The sequence below is a fragment of the Ornithorhynchus anatinus genome, chromosome 17 (genome assembly GCF_004115215.2).
Source record: "Ornithorhynchus anatinus isolate Pmale09 chromosome 17, mOrnAna1.pri.v4, whole genome shotgun sequence".
NCBI classification, from domain to species: Eukaryota; Metazoa; Chordata; class Mammalia; order Monotremata; family Ornithorhynchidae; genus Ornithorhynchus; species Ornithorhynchus anatinus.
The window spans coordinates 3426253-3442206 of NC_041744.1; the positions used below are offsets into that span (position 1 = coordinate 3426253).

The 15954-nt window shown below is 56.1% G+C and overlaps 1 protein-coding gene across 2 annotated transcripts in view; it reads right to left on the reverse strand.

Annotated features, from left to right (window-relative positions):
* HIP1 (huntingtin interacting protein 1) overlaps positions 1 to 15954 on the reverse strand; it is a 70343-nt gene that overhangs the window by 16614 nt on the left and 37775 nt on the right. For both annotated transcript variants that reach the window (XM_029081956.1, XM_029081957.1), the window contains exons 2-12: positions 10340 to 10403; positions 7560 to 7702; positions 7246 to 7302; positions 6552 to 6632; positions 6198 to 6274; positions 5668 to 5729; positions 4396 to 4536; positions 2167 to 2224; positions 799 to 874; positions 534 to 677; positions 152 to 246 (exon numbers count right to left, since the gene is read on the reverse strand). In XM_029081956.1, coding sequence (XP_028937789.1) covers positions 152 to 246; positions 534 to 677; positions 799 to 874; positions 2167 to 2224; positions 4396 to 4536; positions 5668 to 5729; positions 6198 to 6274; positions 6552 to 6632; positions 7246 to 7302; positions 7560 to 7702; positions 10340 to 10403 — 998 coding nt within the window. The remainder of the gene's footprint in view (positions 1 to 151; positions 247 to 533; positions 678 to 798; positions 875 to 2166; positions 2225 to 4395; positions 4537 to 5667; positions 5730 to 6197; positions 6275 to 6551; positions 6633 to 7245; positions 7303 to 7559; positions 7703 to 10339; positions 10404 to 15954) is intronic.

Genomic DNA, 15954 nt, shown 5'->3' on the forward strand with positions numbered 1-15954 from the left:
TGGAGTCACATTTGAGGCTGTCATGAAGCCCCACGAAGACTTGGCCTGGTGCACCCCCCCCCCCCAAGGGGCCCGTGGAGCACCCCTCCTGCCTCCCGTGTCAGCCCCCTCAGCTCAGACTCCCGGGGAGGGCTTCTTCCCCGTGGCCCACCTGTCGTCCTTGTTCATGCCGTTCTGGCTGTTGAAGTTGAAGGGGTCGTTGCTGAATGAGCTGCCGAAGATGTCATCGAACCTGTTGTCGAACGTCTGCGGGGCCCGAGGACCCGAGGACGCAAAGCTTCAGTCAGGTGTCGGGGGGAGGGATGGAGAGAAGGGGTAGGTGGGCAGGGTCGCGCCAACCCCACATCCTGCCCGGAATGGACACCCCATTACTCCCCAGAGGTGAAGGTGGACCCCAGCTTCCAGGCCAAACCGGGAACTCAGGCAAGAGGGCCCTTGGATCAGACAGTCCCACAAGCCCACCCCTTGGGTACCCCTTGCTGGTGGGAAGGGGCAGCACAGTGCCCAGGGAGGCTCCCCAAGGGGCCCCTGACCTGTTGGGACGTGGTGTCCATCTCCACCAGGTCGTCCCTCTCGAGGATGGGCTCGCTGTCCGGGGACGAGGCCTCCGCCGGGATCACCACCACGGGGCTGATGTGCTCCGACAGGGCGGAGGCTCGGAGGAAGTTTGGGGGGTGCTGCGGGGGGCACATGCCCGCGTGGACCCTTGAACCCCTGCTTGGGTCCCCAGCCCCCGCTCCCCTGCTGGCTCCCTGCCCAGGTTGGGGGAGTAAAGGAAAGCCTGGGTAGGTGGCTCACCTCTGGCAGCTGGGGGATCTGGATCAGCCGCTTGAAGTACTGCAGGTTGCTGGAGCGATAGAACAGATCTTTCAACCTATGGGAGAGAGGATGGTGTAAGGGGAGAACCGAAAGGGGTGCAATCAGGGCTTCTGCCCCAGGGCCAGTGCTTGAGGGTGCCCCCCGTTTCCTGCTGAGAAGGATTCTGGATCTATGCTGCCTTGCAGGGTCATGGGGAGCAGTCGTGGGCCCAAATTAGAGCCCGGTCACAACCTCACGCTTCAGCTCGTGCCCAAGCCTCGCTGTCCGGGACAGGGGCTGCGGAGCACCAGCCGTGAGGGATGGGGGAGGGGGAACCCCAGCTCTTCAACCCCCCTTTTGTCTCTGTAAGGGGCCCCACCCTGGGGGAGTTGTCCAGGGCTCGGGGAAAGTCTGGGTGCCCCCTGCACTGAGCATGCCCCGGTGGGACACGGCGTGTTCCCTCTGGCCTTAGTGTTCCCTGGTGCTGCTGTGTGGTTTGCAGTCTCCAGCAGTGATTCACGGAACTTTGGCCCGGACCACCCGCGCTCCCCGTCCTCAACCAGACTGGCCCTGGGTATCAGGCAGCAGGACTGAGCCGCCCTCTGGCCTGCCCAGAAAGGACACCCCACAACTCCCCTGGAGGTGAAGATGGGGTCGAGGCTCCGAAACCCAGCTCAGCCCTGGTCTGGGGGAGCAGGGTCCGCGGCATTATCACTGTCAGCCCTTCAGGGGAGTCAGACCTACATGTGGCGGCCCCCCGTTCCTTCCCATGCTCTCGCCAAGGGCAAGGAGTGCCCAGAGCCCAGCCTGGTGCCCATGTGGCTGTCATGTGGAGGTGTCATGTGGAGATGTCACCTCATTCCAGGTGCTCAGGTATTTGAAGTCGGAGAGGGCAAGGGGGGGCACTCAGCCACCTGCTCAAGGTTCCCTGGCCCTGAGCGGCCAGTGGTCTCCAATATCCCAGCCAACTGCACCGGTCTTGGGATCGTGGTGGGCTCAGTGAGCCTGGGTGGGGGAGGCAGCGAGCCCCACGTGGGACAGGGACCGTGGCCAACCTAATGATCTTGTATTGACCACAGAGCTTAGTATTGTGCTTGATGCAGAGTAAGTGCTTAACAAATACCACTATTATCATTATTATTACTATTATTATTGTAGGGGACGGCAAGTGAGGCGATGGCCCTTTGGCCCAGGAGACCAGTGGAGAGAAGCAGGTGGAAAAGCCCATTTCTCAGAGCTGATCTTGAGCCACTGGGGAGGGGGCGGGTGGACTTTAGACAGAGGCCTGGAGCCAGTCCCCGGTGCCCAGCTGAACAGCCGGCAGCCTGGCGGATGCTTTCAGAGGCCAGCACAGCGAACACCACGTACTTTTTGAACTGCTCCACGAAGCGGTCCCGGTGTCCCTGCAAGGTGTCGGCTGGGAGACCTGAAAGAGTTTCAAAAAGATGTGACCGCGGTTTGGTTTCTCCCAACAGGGGGCTCAAGACCAGTGGAGGGGGCTCTTAAGTGGGGGCTTGCAACAGTTGTGAGGTGGGGGCTCTTTCAACTCCTCTTTCTTCTCTACCTCCTTTGCAAACCTAGCGAGGTCTTCCCTGCCCCACGTTCTTGTCATGACGGTTCACTGGCTCCCTCCTTGGACTTGGCTCCTTCTCCTCAGCTTGGGTGCCCACAGATTCCCAGAAAACAACCTCCCAGAAAAATGCCCTGGACATCACGAGCCCCAAAAGGGAATGGATATGTTTGCTAATGATCGCTGAGGAATCATTCTCTTTCTCAAAGGGCTGTAGTCATGTCTACGATAGTGGGTTGAGCTCCGTCAGTTGGGGGCATGGCTAGGAGGGAGAGTGCATGCGTCTGAAAGGTAGAGGAGAGGAGGGACTATTTGAGAAGCAGAAGTGCCTTTACTCAGTCTCCTGCAACAATCTCCTAGCTGGCTGTCAGCACAGCTTCTGTGAGCTACTCCAACTCAGAACTGGCCAAAACTGGCCCAGTCCAGCCCTGGCTTGCCCCGCTTTCTCTACAGCCTTGTTTCTCCCATCCCCGACGCTGCCCCAGATAACCAGGCTGACCCTGCCCATTTCCCACAGTTCCCTCTCTCCTCAAGACCCTGTGCTTACTGCTGTGATCTATGAGACTGAGCATGTGTACGGGTCAGGGGACCCTGCTCTTCCAGAACCTGGTGGGGGTTGGCCGGAGGAGAATTCTGGGCAGTGGGGCGGGGCCAGACTGCGTGTGGAAATCGGAGATGGATCCGGTCAGCTGGAGACCCTCTCCATCCCACTGGGGACCACCTGAGTTGGCAGAGGTCAGAGGCAGATCACAGCCGGGTGAAGAACAATCTCAGAGAAGAGTGGTTCTCCAGTAGCAGCCATCAATCACCCGTGGGGCAAGCAGCTTTGGGGACATTTCTCAGTCTGGATGGTTTTACAGTGAGCCTGGACGGTGTTCTAGGGGAACACAAAAGGCTGGAGTTTTGAAAACATTTGGTTGGGAGCGAGTCCCTCACCATGATGAAGCTGCATTTGTTCCCATGGCTGAATATGAGAAGCAGTGTGGCCTAGTGGAAACAGCCTGGGCCTGGGAGTCAGAGGGCCTGGGTCCTAATCTCAGCTCTGCCACTTGTCTGCTGTGTGACCTTGGGCAAGTCACTTGACTTCTCTGGCCCTCCGTTCTTTCATCTGTAAAATGGGGGATTAAGACTGTGAGTCCTACGTGGGACAAGGACTGGGTCCATCCTGATTATCTTGTATCTACCCCCTATTACTGCAAACCCATCACTCCCTTCTCCCTAAGGTATATAAACACCTCAGTGACTTCCCTCTGGGGCCTGATCTGAGTCCCATCTGGTGGCCTGTACTTCCTTCTACCCGTCGGTGAACAGTCCTGAGTTACAGACACGGGGAAGCGTCGGGTCTAATGGGAACCACTGAGAGATGGTCTGTAATTTGGGCTTTGTGCCGGGAGTTTCTTCTCTTCGGGACCCACTTGGGAATTTCGGGGGAGAGAGGAAGAGTAAGGTTGAGGTTAGGCTGGGATGGGGCGAGGCAGCGGGGAGAAGAGGAAGAGGTGCTGACAGGAAGGGCGGGGTTGGTAGGCAAATTACGATGACCCAGCATTGTTCTTTAGGCTGCAGGCAGGCCCTGCGGTGGGGATGGAGGAGGGGGGGGGTATAGCCGGGTCATATCCGGGACAACCGATCTGGAGCCGATGGGTTTCTAGCTGGACCGATCGTCTTTGGAGGGACTCCGAACTCCGGAGGGACTCTGCTGGCCTCTTTGGAACATTCCTCCGAGTTTGGGTGGCTGGGCGGAGCCCCAGGGTGTGTCATGTCCCTAAACCTCAGCCACGAAGGGACAAATTCCCTGTCGAGGTAGCTGGGTGATTCCTCCCACCCCAGATTCTCTCTCTTTCTTTCTCTCTCTCTCGGAGGAAAAGCGATAGGGCGGGAGGAGGCTGAATGGGGGGAAAGGGAAGTGGTGGACAAGGTGCCTGGCCCCTTGCCTAGAGAGGAGTGGGGAGAAAAGGAGGAAGAGGAGGAGGACAAGGAAGAGGAGGAGAGGGGTTCCTGGGGCTGGGGAGGAGCTCTGCAGGACTCACAGGAGTGGAGTTTGAAGAGGAGTTTCACGGTGTAGTCGTACAGGTGACTGGAGTCCAGGATGGTCTGGATCAAGGGCGCCAGGCGGCACTGCCCGGTCGCCGTCACCGACACTGAGCGAGACATGTCCAAGGAACCGAACACTAAAACGAGACGCAGAACTCGCCGTCGGCTGGGCCTGGAGCTGGGAGCCGGATCTCCGCGGTCCCACGCGGCCTGAATCGGGACCCCTTCCCCGTGGGCAACCTCAGGTTTGTCCTCTGTCCCTCCTCCTCTGTCATATCTGCCAGACTATAGCCCTCCCCATCTTCAAAGCCCTCCTGAAAGCCCATCTTCCCCAGGAAGCCTTCCCTGATTAATAGCCAACAAACAAAGGCGTGTCAACTACAGAGGCAGCGTGGCCTAATGGAAATAGCATGGCCTGGCAGTCAGAGGACCTGGGGTTTAAATAATAACAATCATTGTGGTATTTTTGGAGTGCTTACTATGTGCCAGGCACTGTACTAAGCGCCGAGGGAGATACAAGCAAATCGGGTTGGACACGGTCCCCGTCCTATATGGGGCTCACAGTCTTAAACCCCATTTTACAGATGAGGGAATCGAGGCACAGAGAAGTAAAGTGACTTGCCAAGGTCACAGAGCAGACAGTGGTGGAGCTGGAACTAGAACCCCGGTCCTTCTGACTCCCAGGCCCATGCTCTGTCCACTAGGCCACCCAGTTTTGGCCACCTGTCTGCTATGTGACCTCAGGTAAGTCACTTCACTTCCCTCATCTGCAAAAGGAGGATTCAATACCTATTCTCCCCCAACACTTAGTCTGTGAGCCCCATGTGGGACCTGATTATCTTACATCTACTCCAGGGCTTAGCACAGTGCTTAGCCCAAAATAAGGCCTTAACAAATACCACAATTATTACTACTCAGTCTTAATTATTAACTCAGCAGCTACCCTGAGCACTTAGGCATTTCTACGTCTCCTCAGCACTTAGGTGTTTTTATGTCTTCAATTATTTATTCAGTTACTTCATCCTGAGATACTCGTGCTACTTCCCTTAGATCATGGCTGGTCCTGTAGCTCCTGCTACCTTCGAAGAATTTACATCTGCCTGTCTGCCCCATTAGAGAAAAACCCCTTCGAGGTCAAGGGGCATGTCTTTTGTTTCTAGCACGCTCTTCCAAGTCCTTCCTACAGGGCTCTGTCCACAATAAGTGTTCAATAAATACCAGTGGTTTATTATGGTGGGGGTGAGGGCTGGGGGCTGCAGGAGTCTCACCAGTCTGGAACAGATTCAGCTCCCATTCCAAGTAGTCAAACATCTCCACCGTCAGCTGGAAACTAAGCCCAGAGAACACCAGCCGGTCACCCCCCAAAACCTCGCCAATACTAAAGGGGCCCCGAGCTCTCTGAGTCACCGTCCAACCCTCAGCCCACACCGCCTTCCATGCTTTCTATGGGGCCCAGGCCAGTAGGCGAGGGTTCTTTCAACCTTCCAAACTCAGCACCGGTGTGTGAATGGGATGGAGCTGTGCCTTCTGCCCTGCGATGGGTAGGAGCTTCTGGGAAACGGAGCCATAGCTGGGGATCGTGGAATCGATCCCTGCTTATGAGCCCCCTACCCCCAACCTGAAGGCTGCAGGCCTGGCTCTTGGGATCAGAACTACGACCAAGCCAGGACCTCGAGTCATCGGGTCCAGCTGCAGCTGGAGGGAGGCCACGGAGATGGGGCTGTTCCCTGCCCCCCCACCCCCAAAACCCCAGCCCTCGTGAGGATGGACAGGCCCAACCGGGAAAAGGTTCACTTACAAGTTGTTGACGTCATTTTCTCCCGCCTCGTCCAGCTGCCGGTCACTCATCTGGAGGTTGCCAGGAAAGCGGGGATTCTGGGAGAGGAGGCCCAGCAGAAGTTGGGCGGTGGGGAGAACAGAGATGGGAGGAGTCGTCAGTGATGACATCCTGGTATTTCCACTTGAGGTGACTCCAAAAACCTCCCCATCTTGTGGCCCTTTTTGGCCTGTGGCCTGGTCAAAGTCCAGAGCGTCCCCTCAGCCTGGCCTGCAGGGTACACCTGGACACCGAGGGGGCCCCCCAGCCTGACCCTTCCAATGGGCCGAGGGACAGAGGGAGGACAAGGAGGACAGAGAGCTGGCTGCCACTTACTTTGGTGTGGAACTCCATCTTGGTTCTCAGCAGTTTGAGGTAGATACTGCACAGCTGCCCGTACCCCTCGCTTAGGTGGCCCTGGAGGAGGAAATGGGAAAGAAAGCAGACGGACTCCGTCAACCCCAAGGGTCGGGCCTGGGGAGGGGTGCCAGACCCACAGGCAGCTGGAGGCCGAGGACCGGGAATCCTCCAGGGCCAGCAGCCAGTCCCCCACCCTCACCCAGCCTGGACCATGGAGATTTAGAGCCTTTTGGGCTCCGGCTGGGTCCTGGGGGAGCAGTGAAAAGCATTCTAAAAATGGCCTGGAGAGAGTTAATGGCTCCCACGGAGGCTTGTGCCTAATCTAGTATTTCTTCCCCAGTGCTTAGTCCAGTGTGTTGTACACGGTTATCGCTTATTAGACTGTTAGACTGTAAGGTCCGTGAGGGCAGGGATCGTGCCTATCACCTGTACTGAACTATCCCAGGTACCACTGATTGGTAGATAATAAATAGTATTGCACCTCCTTGGACTACGGTTCCCCTTCTTCTCTAGACTGCCCCTGAAAATAACCCGGCAGGAGGTGTGAGAAAGAGGGCGGGCCACGGAGGCACATGTCTGGAGGGGGTTGGAGTGGGGAAGGGGGCCCCAGTCAGAGACCCCGCACCTCTCACCCCATTGGGCAGGGTCAGCGGACCTTCTCCAAACTCACCCACATCCGGCTCATGTCACTCAACTCATTTTTGAACCTCACCGAATCTTTCAGGACCTAGGAAGGGAAGAGAGTGGACTAGCAAGGTAAACACGAGGAGGAGGAGAAGGAGGACATGGAGATGGGGCAGAAGGCGAGGGGGGGAGAGGAAGGGAGGTAAAGGAGGAGGGGGAACAGGAGGAGGGAGAGGAGGAGGGGAAAGTGGGGAGAGGAGGGCAGAACTAGGACAAAGGTTGGGGCAGGAGAAGACACACGCCCAGAGCCTCCAGAAAGAGAAGGGGAAAGGGCCCTGCTCTCGGCCCCGCGGGACTCACATTGGGGTGGCCGTCCCGGAGCAGCTTGTGGAACACGTGGCAGAACTTCCAGCAGAGCACGGCATTGCTGGACAGAGGCAGGCGGTTCACCACGGACCAGAAGGTCTGCGCCCCCTTCTCGTGGTGGGTCCCCAGGATGCATGGTGAGGGAAGGAGTCAGGGAAAATGCCAGCAGGGCCGGCCGGGGCCGTCTGGGGCCAGCTGCTTCCCAGCTGGATAAGGCAGAGCCTGCCGTCCCGTGGCAGCTAGCCGGCCTGTGAGGGCGCCGGAGGGGAAGCCCCTGGCCCGTAGGAGTACTGGTGGGGAAGCCCCTGGCCTGGAAGGGGTGCCGGTGGGGAAACCCCCGGCCTAGAGATCCAGAGATAGGGGCTTTGGCTCAGGCTGTCCCTCTTGGCAGAAAGCAGCCCCGTGGGGACCCCTTTGTGGACCCCAGCCCCTTTGGGTTTCAGGAAGCCCCCTCAGATCACCTTCCGCCTCTCTCCTACTCCGCTGGACACCACAGAGGCCACGAGGTGGAAAGGGATGGGGCTCCTTTAAGGCTCCCGGCACAGAGGCCTCCAGCAGGCCCATGGGTCCCCGGCTCCCTGGATCAGGGTTCACTCCCAGGGCTGAGGTGGGGAGCGGCCGGGGGCCTTGGCGGCGGCACATTCTGTTCCTTTCCCTTCCCTCCCGTTCCCTTCCGTTCCCTCGCTGGCGGCCGAGGCTGGGGCCCAGTGGGAGCAGTGACATCACGGGCGGGCAGGAGGGCGGGCGGGCGGTGCTGCTCAGGACTCTCCAAGTTGCAGCCGCCGCAGGCCCCGGCTCCTCTGGCACCAACCCGCCCACACACATTAGGGGTGCTGCCCGCTCCGCTCCACCCGCTCAGCATCCTCCCCCGGACTGCTGAGAGCAGCACCCAGCTCCTCAGGAAAACTCTCTCACATACAAATACAGCCTTGGGACCCACACACAGACAAACACACACAAAAACACACGCACCCCACCCCTCAGGAAAACTCTCTCTCTCTCTCACACACACACAAACACAGCTTCTCAGGAAAACTCTCAAACACACATAGTTACTCGGGGAAACACACACACAGAGCTCCTCAAGAAAACTCACACACACGCATACACACACATAGCTCCTCGGGAAAACTTACACAAACACAGCTCCTCAGAAAAACTCTCACATACACACACAGACACACACAGTTCCTCAGAAAAATTCTCACAAAAAACACACACAGTTCCTCAGCAAAAGTCACACGCACACATATTTCTTCAAGAAAACCCTCAGACACACACAGTTCCTCGGAAAGTCTTACACAACTCCTCAGGAAAACTTCACATACACATGCACGCATATACACACAGCTCCTCGGAAAACTCTGACACATATACAGTTCCTCAGGAAAACCCTCTCTCACACACACACAGCTCCTTCGAAAACTCACGCAAACATACACACACAAAGATTCTCCGGAAAACTTTTACATACACCTAAACACAAGTATACACATAGCTCCTTGGAAAAACTCACACATACACCCCCTCCCCCCATTTCAGGGTCTCACCTACAGATTCATGCACACTCGCCAGTACGAACACAGAGATCCACACAATTCCAGGCCCCCACCTGCAGGTATCCCTCCTCACACACAGGCTCCGGCAGACGCACAGACACACAAAGACTTGGACACACACACAGACACGGACGGACTCGGAAAACAAACACAGACGCAGACAGACTGGGGAACACAAACACAGGCACACGCACCCAGACTCAGGCACGCAAACACAGACGCACAGAGACACAGTTTCAGGCACAGACCCGCAAATCAGTCTCAGACACGCAGAGAGACACATGTAGACTCGGGCACACACAGACCTAGGCGGACACAGGCTTAGGCTCACGCACACACACACACACACACACACACACACACAAACACACTCTTTCACACACAGACACCGCTGCCTCAGCGCCCCTGGCAGCCTCCCTCTGTTTACATTCTGCACGCATCTTTTTAAGTCTATTAGTGTCAATCTTTCCGACTTCAAGCTCTACCTCTTGGGCACAGGATCAAGTCCTTGCTCTGCCAGAGATATTCATTCTCTCTCTCTCTCTGTCTCTTTTCCTCCCTCCCTCCCTGTGAGGCTCTTTGAGGACAAGGAGGCCAGAGACCTCCCTAGGCTGTTGAGGGCTGGAGAGGCCTTTACCAGGGCTTTTGTTCTCCCAAAATAAAAAGACCCGGAAAGAAGGGGGAGGGGAAGGTGTTAGGGTCTCTCCACAATGTAGGCCCCAGAAGAGGTGGGAGGGACTGAAAAGCTGTGGGGGCTAGGGAGAGGAGCAGGGGCAGGGAACCTCTTTTACACACACACCCCCGAACCTGCCACCCCGCCCTTATCCTCTCTCCCTGTCGGAGGTGTCCATTCTGTTCTTCCGTAGTTGGCTGCCCATGGTCCTCACCTTCCCTCGGCAACTGTGCTCCTGCACCTTCCGCCCCCCGTTCCCACCCTCATCCCCAAACCTTTCCCAATCCCGGGGTCTTCGCCCCAACCTTCAGAGCCAAGGCACCGTCAGGCCCTCGCTCCCCAGGCGAGGAGACCATCGGGCTCCGAGGGCCCTGCCAAGCGGAAGAATCGTATGCCCGGCTGGGCCTCCCTCCGCCGGCCCCGGGGGGGCCGCTCCCCCTCCCGGGGGACCCAAGCCTCGGGGGCCCCGCCACCCTGGAACTTTCTGTCCAAGAGCCCCCGCCTGCTGACCCCTCGCGGGGGATCGCCTCCTAAAAGGATATTTCTGGCGTGTTTCTCCTTCACGGCCACTTCCTGTGTATTAATGGCCTTATTGATGCTGACGGTCTGGAAAACAACGGAGGGGAAGGGGGGAGGAGAGAGGGATGAATAAGCCGCAGAGGGTGATGTGAGCGGTTCCCAGACCCCTTTCCTCTCTCCCTCCCGCTCGACATTCCTCCCTTCCCCGCCCCTGCCCGCCCGCCCGCCCGGCCTCGCTCCAGCGGCCTCCGGCTCGGTGGAGGGAGGGAAGCGGGCACGGCTCCCGGGCCAGCTGCTCAGCCCAGGCCACCGCTCATTCACTGGGCACAACAACACAGCAATTAAAATGGTGACGAAGAGAAACTTTTCATTCCTGAGGGAAACATTATTCCTCCGGTCAGGGTGGCGGTAGCAGCAGCAGGAGGAAGAGGAGGAAGACAAGTTGAGGCTCCCTCCAAACTCAGGGAGGGAGAGCAGGGGCCCTCCCTCTCCCCTCCCCTCTCCTCTTCTCTCTCCCACCTTCCAAGCCAGAACAATCGACCCTTCCTGAGCTCAGTCACCACATCGGGCCCATGAAGCGGAAACCCCTCTTGTTCCCGGCCCATCAGGCAGAGAGTGGATGACGGGGGCTGGGCAGGGCGCCGCTAGAAGGCAGAAGTGATGGCCCTCAGCGGATTTCCCCATCTGGTCTAGTCAGCGACTCATCCCCGCATCTCTGGCGGGCAGGGCTTTCTCCATCTCCCAGACGGGAACCCGACGGGCAGGGGTCACGGACGACCGGTGGGAGGACCGGGGACGGAGTCTGCTCCGAAGCTCCTGACCAAACCGGGCTTCCAGTGCAAAACCAGCTGGGGATCTCAATGTGGGGCCTTTGGTGAAGCCCGGAAACTCTTTATCCATCAGTGGAATTTATTATTATTACTGGTAGTAATAATAGTAACGGTATTTGTTAAGCACTTACTGTGTGTCAAACAGTGTACTAAGCACTGGGCTAAATACAAGCTAATCTGGTTGTCCCTGCCCCATAAGGGGCTCACGGTCTTAATCCCCATTTTACAAAGGAGGGAACTGAAGCACAGAGAAGTGAAGTGACCCCCAGGGATCGGGTGTTCCGATCCCGGTTCTGCCACTTGCCTACTGTGTGACCTTGGGCAAGTCACTGAACTTCCCTGGGCCTCAGTTCCCTCAACTTTAAAATGGGGAAAAGATACCTGTTCTCCCTCCCTCTTTAGACTGTGCCCCCCCACTCAATGGGGGAATGGGACTGTGTCGGATCCCATTATCTTGCACCTCCCCCAGCTTTTAGTACAGTGCTTGGTACAGAGTCAGCTCTTAACAATGACGACAATGATTATTGTTGTGAGATTCCCACAGAACCAAAATCGAGTGACTAGAAAGGAGGGGAGTTTATCTGATGCCTTTTAGGCCCGCTGATTTCCATTAGATATCAGGCTCGGACTAATAGATCCGGCAGGCCAGGAACCAGCCGCTGGCCTTGGCAAGCTGGGCGGGAACATTCCCTTTCAGAAGCTCCGGGCCGATCTCCTGGTAGCCCAGTCAACAGCTTCGCAGGGAAGCCCCACGGATGGGCCCCTTGGGGTCATCCTGCCCCAACCCCATCAAGAGCCCTTTTCCGATGTCTCTGGGCCAAGATGCGTCTGGGAGGTTGGCGGGGGGGGGGGGGGGGGGGGGGGGGGGCGGGCTCGAGAGCTTCCTCCCACTCTGCTTCTTCATCCAACCTATGCGGCTCTCTGGGAGTTGGAGAGTCTCGCCCCAGACTGCCCGCCCGCCCGCCCGGAAGGTTAGAGAACAAGTCGCACAGGACTCGGCGTTTCCTGGAGTCACATAGGGGGCTGAGACCTTTCAGAGTTTCCCCTGAAAGAGCTGCATTGTACAATGCTTCCTGCCCCGGCCTCTATGTGCCACGCTAGTTCCGGAGAGGCAATTATCAGCGGCCGTACACAGGAAGGCGGGCTCTCTCCCAGCACCTCCCGCCCCTCAGCCCCCCACCCCAAAGGCAGCCCACACCGGGACAAAGTCAAAGCCAAGAAATCACTGACTGTCTTCCTCTGGGAAGCAAGGCATGGACGCTGCCCGCTCCGTGCCAGCTGGGCGCTACCCAGTCACGCACACAGTTCTTGGCTGAGCCCCCGACCATGGGGCCTCGGAGGTGCCCCGTTAGACTCCAGGAGGGGGTGGGGTGGGAGTTGGATGAGAGCAGGGGAAACAGTAGGTTCCCGGGGCCCGGATGGGAGTCCAAATTCCCACCCCTGGCTCCAATTCCCTGTCTGCAGAGTGGGCTGGGCTACTGCTTGCTCACCCTACGACACTGTGGGTGAGAGGCCTTTTGAGGGAGCAGGTGGGTGGGCTATTTATTAAGCGCTTAATGAAGACCCCCACCCCAGGTGCAAGGCTTAACAGAATGATATCATATGGACCGTTATTGTTATTGATTATTACTATGCATAATAATTATTATTATGATTATCCTGGGCTGAACCAGTTCCTCGTTCCAGCAGACCCATCAGACTCCCTAGGTCCTCACAATCACAATCTGCTAAGCCCTGTCTGACTTCCTGTCTCTAGACTCCAAGCTCACTGTGGGCAGGGAATGCGTCTGTTATACCATTATATTGCACTCTCCCAAATGCTTAGTACAGTGTTCTGGACAGAGAAAGCACTCAATAAATACTGCTGACTGACTGACTGACTCCTGGTGCCGGCTTCCTCTGGACCGAATCCTCCAGGGAAGCTCTGGCTGGACTGGTCTCTGGCCGTCCACGAGGGATCCTGGAGGAATTAGACGGGGAAACATGAGTTGGAAATTTTTGACCTCCCCTGCCCTAGGAGGTAGAGCAGGGAGCAGTGGAGCCTAGAGGATAGAGTCACAAGGACCTGGGTTCTAATCCTAACTCCTCCGCTTGTCTGCTGTGTGACCTTGGGCAAGTCACTTCACTTCTCTGGACCTCAATTACCTCATCTGTAAAATGAAGATTAAGACTGTGAGCCCCCTGTGGGACATGGACCATGTCCAACCCGATTAGCTCGTATCTACCTCAGTGCTTAGTACAGTGTCCGGCACATAGTAAGTACTTAACAAATATTATTTTTTTAATAGGTAGGGTGATCACAGTGAACAAAAACTTCCATCTATGGACACTGTCTGTCCATTGGGATCTGTCAGCATTTGATTTCAAGCTCCTCCCCAAGCAGGTCCATCAGTCCCCCAAGAGCAAAGTGGTTTTATGGCAGGTCTATGGCACGTGAGCACTGCACCTATGATTGGGAGAGTAAAGGCCGAAGCCAAACACTCGCTCCCCACATGGTCGGCTTTAGACATCTGGCCGTCCCGATGGGGAAAAAATTTACCACAGCTGCTCCGATCCACAGGGCAGTGTGCCCGACCCGATTACCTTATATCTACCCCAATGCTGAATACAGTGCTTGGCACTGTATAAGCCCTTGAGAAACACCACCGCACCGGGCACACGGCTTAACGGAATGTCATACGGATCACGGGGCGGAAATCCGCCCCCATCTCTCTCAGGAACACAATACTAGAAAAGACGGATGATAAACGCAGCCTCCTTTTATCGACTTTAAAATGAGCCGACTTCAAAATGGCCGGGCCCCAAAATTTCTGCATAAGAAATCCGCTCCTGCTGCCACTTTGCCCTTTCTGACAGGGTGCCCCGAGGCAGCTGCCTCCCATGCTTCCCATCAGGAGCCAGCCGGTTCTCTACCCAAGAGGAGCACCCTCCGTGGCCCTCAGGGATGGGGCGGAGGCTGGTCCACGAGGCACTGATTTCTGGTCAACTGGTCAACAGCCGAGGGACGGGGGAGGGCGGGACGTCCGCCTGGATCCCTCTCCACCCCCTGCGTCTCCTCCTGCTGCTGAGAAGCACTCAAGTCCCTTGCCAGATTCTGCGGCTGAAGACTCTGGCTTGGAAGTGCCAGGACCTCGGCTGCAGGGAGCTGCTGGATCATTTGCAGTTGTACCCGTGACCAAATTTGGCTTTCAAGTTCCGGTGGCTTTACTGTGTGCTCAACTGCTCACCTCCGACAGACAATGACCCTACCTTCCTTTAAAGCCTTATTGAAGGCCCATCTCATTCCCTGACTAAGCCCTCCTTTCCCCTTCTCCCACACCCTTCTGCGTCACCCTGACTTGCTCCCTTTATTCATCCTCTCCCAGTCCCTCCAGCACTTATGTGCATATCTGTCATTTATTTACTTCTATGAACATCTCTCTCCCCCTCTAGCCTGTAAGCTCGTTATGGGCAGGGAAAGTGTTTATCATTATGTTGTACTCTCCCAAGAGCTCAGAATAGTGCTCTGCACACAGTAGCGCTCAATAAATACAACTGACTTGACTGAACGACAGATTTGACTCTGTGGACTGTGGGCACATGTTAGTACCAGCCGGTGAGCAGGCTTTGCCGGGGTAGAAGTGTGCTTTGTGGTGAAGGAGAGGATTGAGGATGGGAAATTTGTAGAAAGGCTCACCCTGCAGCACTTACATAAATATCTTTGAATTATATATTCTAAATTATTTATTAAATTTGTATTTATTGAGTGCTTACTGTGTGCCGGGCACTGTACTAAGCCCTTGAGCATTGCACTTCATATTAATGTCTGCCTCCCACCCAGACTCTAAGCTTCTTGTGGGTGGGGAACATGTTCTCCAACTCTGTTGCACTCTACTTTCCTACGCGCTAAGTATACTAAGCACACAGTTTGCTGGGACTTTATTGAGCACATAGTAAGCGCTCAATAAATACCATTGGTTGAGGTGGAAAAGGAAGCTTGTTATGGGCAGGGAACGTATCTGCTGATTCTGTTGTACGCACTCAGATGATTAGTACAGGGCTCTGCACACAGTAAGCACTCAATGAATACCATTGATTGGGGACTGGCTACGTCTCACCCTGGGACAATAATGGTGATATCTGTTGATAAATAAATGTGATATTTATTAAGTGCTTGCTATGTACCAAGCGTTATACTAAGTGCTGGAGTTGATAGGATATAAGCAGCTTAGATAAAGTCTCTGTCCCACATGGGGCTCACAAGCTAAAGGACAGAAAGAACAGATATTGAATCCCCACATTACAGATGAGGAAACCGATGCACAGAGAAGTGAAGCGAATTGCCCACGCTCACACAACAGGCAAGTGGCGGAGTCGGGATTAGAATCGGGTCCTCTGACTCCCAGCCTGGGCTCTTTCCACTGGGCCACACTGCTTCTCTACATCTAAAATGCCGGGAATGGTTTGTCGGGTAGGTAGGGTAGGGAGAAGGCAACAGGGTGATGGGAGAGGTGATGAAACTCCCTGCCAAAGGTGCTAACAATCAATCAATCAATCAATGGTATTTATTGAGTGCTTATTACATTCAGAGCACTATACTATATTCAGAGCACTTTCCTGTCCACAATGAGCTTACAGGCTAAAGAGGGAGTATTGGGAATAGACAGTGGTCCCTTCCAATGGGAGCAGGGCTTTCCCACCCAAACCGAGCCATCTGCTCTGTCTCTGCTGGGCTGCCCCTCTCAGGAAATGGCTTTGGCTTGTTCCTGCCTTCTGCACACCCCGCCCCCAGCCCCTTCCAGTTCTCAGGCTGCTCCATGGACTAACTG